The 3388-nt window shown below is 39.0% G+C and overlaps 1 protein-coding gene across 1 annotated transcript; it reads right to left on the bottom strand.

Annotated features, from left to right (window-relative positions):
* Positions 1-1280: 1280 nt before the first annotated feature.
* On the bottom strand, positions 1281-3388 carry LOC18014149 (protein NRT1/ PTR FAMILY 2.3). The gene is made up of 4 exons (XM_006418951.2): positions 3260-3388; positions 2955-3172; positions 2343-2881; positions 1281-2271 (listed from the first exon to the last, which is right to left on the bottom strand). The coding sequence occupies exons 1-4, from the start codon at positions 3339-3341 to the stop codon at positions 1452-1454; spliced, it is 1659 nt and encodes a 552-aa protein (XP_006419014.1). The 5' UTR covers positions 3342-3388; the 3' UTR covers positions 1281-1451.

The raw sequence follows: 3388 nt of genomic DNA on the forward strand, positions 1-3388 counted from the left end.
TTTTCCAAAAATGTGATATATAGAGTTAGAATTAATAATATTAAAATCTTCAGTTGAAAAAAATATGTGCCACAAATTTTAATATCAATAATTATGCCCAAGGAGATTAGGATCTATATGTCAAATTGGCGGCTACCGAACTCAGACACCTTGGCTGGTTCTTTCTCCTTGTAAAAAGCTTACGGTATTAGCTTTATGATTCATTAGTCAACTTAAGTAGCCTTGTAATTCCTTAAAACATAACTTTTTTTTATAAATTTTGATTCACTCAAGCAAGAATATAAAGAGAAAGGCATAATCATGGTTTAAAGTCTTGGAGGTAGCATTTTGCTTGTTCTGATTAGTTTCATTATCTTTTGTTTATGGAAGAAGAAATAGACAATTTGATAGATACCTATCTCTAGAACATGACAGAGGATATGGAACTGCCATAATGCCAATAATGGATTTGGAAATTATTTCCATGGCCAACTTCTTTGGGTTACTCTCCACTCATGGAAAAATTGACCATCAAGGCTCATAATTAGCTAATGAAAGAGACCTTACAATGCTCAAACGAGGATAAATTAAAGAAAAAGAAGATAGTTGAGAACGAGAAACTTAAAAAGCTTATGTCAAATAACCAATCTTCAAGCTCGCGTCTCCTTTTGGGTTAATAAGTGTTGTCAAAGTGACAGAAAAATCTAAGTGATTTCGGCTAGAATTAGGTTTTAGTTACAATAAGAGAAATGAAAGTTGTAATTGAGATGATAGGAATGTTTCCAAAGAGTGTTAATAGTGCGAGTGATGGCTATGTAACATCAAGCACCACATTTTCAATATAATTTATCAAGTTTGCAACGTTGTAAGCTAGCATACAAAGTAAAAAAAATGTAAGACGATAACCCGCTATGAACGGAAAAGTGATTCAACAGCCAAGTATGCTGCTTGGATCGCAAGAAACTGATCCGGCCATCATAGAGAACATATGTAAGTAGGTGTTACTTTCACTTTTTGCATGTTCTGACATTACCTAATCAAATTCTGACATTTTATCCACAATTGTCGTCAAGGAATTCAACAACAGGTTGGTAAATGTAATAAGTTAATGTCTCGTGTTTTTGTGGCCTTTTAAAAAAAATAAAAAATAAAATAAAATCTATTGCTAATATGGTCTTCTCTCCTTCATACATATTCTTCCCGTTATGACCATTTTCACAGTACACCTAAGTATTCCCATTAAGACACATGACTTGTCTCTTATTCATCAACATAAAACAAACGTTATAAGTTGTAGGTAGTATTAAGGGGATATATGGGACCATCTGATTGCAAAATGTTCAATGATGTGTTTGGTTTTTAACATCGACCGTTCAAAATGTTCATTCTAAGACTAGAGAAAAAACACAGTTGAACATGGTTGAAATTGCAAACACAAACTTAGAGAAAACTGAAGCAAATCATAGTGTGTCTCAGATTGAAACGTCTTTAGGATCCTGTTCTTCATCATCTTGGAGGTTTCTGTATCTGTAAAACCAAGAGCAGACAAGAAAATAACCGAAATTCAAGACTCCTCCAACGACTAAAAGCCAGTAAACGTTGTCAACTCTTCCACGGTTAATATCATCTGGTAACCACTTTGTAGTCCTCTGGATCAGATGGATCAAAGCTGTGCTCAGATAGAAAGAGATTCCAATCACCACCGAGGTTAATGACGTCGCGGTGTTCCTCAGAGACTCAGGGAATTCTTGATAGAATAACTCAATATTGCCCGGAAACTGGAAGGCCTCGCCTATTCCCACTATGAAAAGAGGAGGAAACAGCCATAGCACTGACATGGGATGCTCCGTTTGAGCTGCTTTCAGCCTCTTTGCTTCAACAACTGCAGAGACTGCCATGCTTAGGATGGTGAGAACATGGCCTATACCAACTTTTTGAAGCGGTGTTAGCCGCTTATGGGTTAGCTTCTGGTACATGGGATAGACAAGCCACTTGTTTATAATGATAAATGTGGAAGCAGATATGAGTATTATGACTTGGAGCGACCCGGCCGGGACTTTGAAGTGAGGACCGAGTCCACGGTCAGTAAGTAGAGCTTGGAGCACCATCAAGCTTGTTTGCATCACCATGGGAGTACTAACATAGATTATGGCTATCCACAGAGGAAGAACTCGAAGAATGGCTTTGAAATCTTCAACTTCTTGAACAGAGCATAGCCTCCATTTGTTATTAACCGAGCCGTCTTTCTCATTTGTGTCATCTTCGTTCTTTAACGCTGCACGATTCAAGAACCTGCACATGTAAAACTCTTTTTCAGCTATTTGTTTTAAATTTCATGAACTAGGGAAGCTTGTTGTTCTCACCTAAAGCTCTTGGAGAGCGTTAGAGCAGAAGTCTTGATCTCTTTTTCGATCCCACGGTGATAATTTTCCTCTTTGGATGAAACCACAGCCTTTCTTTTAGCTGTTGCAGCGACTAAGACACGGATCATGCTTGTGAAGGGACTTCCCATGGGTTTATCATGCTTGTAGAGTCTCTTCCCGCAGACAAAAACAATGAAACATACCAAATTAGCAGCCGCACAGAGACCAAACCCAAGCTCCCAGCTAACATTGTCCTGTGTGTAAACAATTCCTGTCGCACCGATAATCGCTCCAGCATATAGTGTGAGGAAGTACCAGTTGAAGAAGCTTCCTTGATCTTTAGGTTTCTCGTATTGGTTTGCACCAGCGGATGCCAAAGTGAACCGTGTGCCACCTGCTCCAGTGGTTACTAGAGCTAAGGCTGCATACAAGACACCTAGCTGGAGTCTAGATGGAGACTGGCATAGAATTGAACCTGTTTCACACGGTCTAGGCCTCAAGTAGTCCAAAGATGCGATCAGAGTCAAGAGAATGATGCCCTGAAAATGTTTAAAAAACTGTTGAGCTTTGTTTATTAATCAGGAGGAAATTAGTCATGAGCCTTGGACTTACAGACAGAGAAATGAAAGCAGAGGCTGAGATGACTGGAATGTTTCCGAAGAAAGAATCAGCTAAAATGGCTGCAACAACAGGCAACATGCTGAGACATCCATTGACAATGTTTGAAATCTGAGCAGCAGCGATGTTCTTGATGTTGAATTCCTCAATCAAGAAGACGATCAAGTTCATTACCCATCCAAAAGAAGTTATGGACAGACCTAACAACGTAGCTGCACCACATAGAAACCAAACCCCACAATCATCAACATTTTGGCTTCAAAAACAGAAGACAACCACACAAAAAAAAAAACACAAACCGATCATGAACGGAAAAGTGATCCAGCCACCGCGCTTGCTGCTCGGATCGCTAGAGCATTGCATTTCTGTATCACCAGCCATGGAAGAGAACAAGAGGAAGAAGTATTTACTTTGACTTGTGTTTGTTC

Source organism: Eutrema salsugineum, unplaced genomic scaffold, assembly GCF_000478725.1.
Source record: "Eutrema salsugineum unplaced genomic scaffold, Eutsalg1_0 scaffold_4, whole genome shotgun sequence".
In the NCBI taxonomy this organism is placed as follows: Eukaryota; Viridiplantae; Streptophyta; class Magnoliopsida; order Brassicales; family Brassicaceae; genus Eutrema; species Eutrema salsugineum.

What these genes read in the sequence shown, in the direction of transcription:
- LOC18014149 (XM_006418951.2), bottom strand. Translation starts at nt 3,341, where the DNA reads ATGGCTGGTGATACAGAAATGCAATGCTCTAGCGATCCGAGCAGCAAG. An exon ending in CTGCTTTCATTTCTCTGTCT is followed by an intron (nt 2,882 to 2,954) that starts GTAAGTCCAAGG and finishes AAACATTTTCAG; the next exon opens with GGCATCATTCTCTTGACTCT. An exon ending in ACGCTCTCCAAGAGCTTTAG is followed by an intron (nt 2,272 to 2,342) that starts GTGAGAACAACA and finishes TTACATGTGCAG; the next exon opens with GTTCTTGAATCGTGCAGCGT.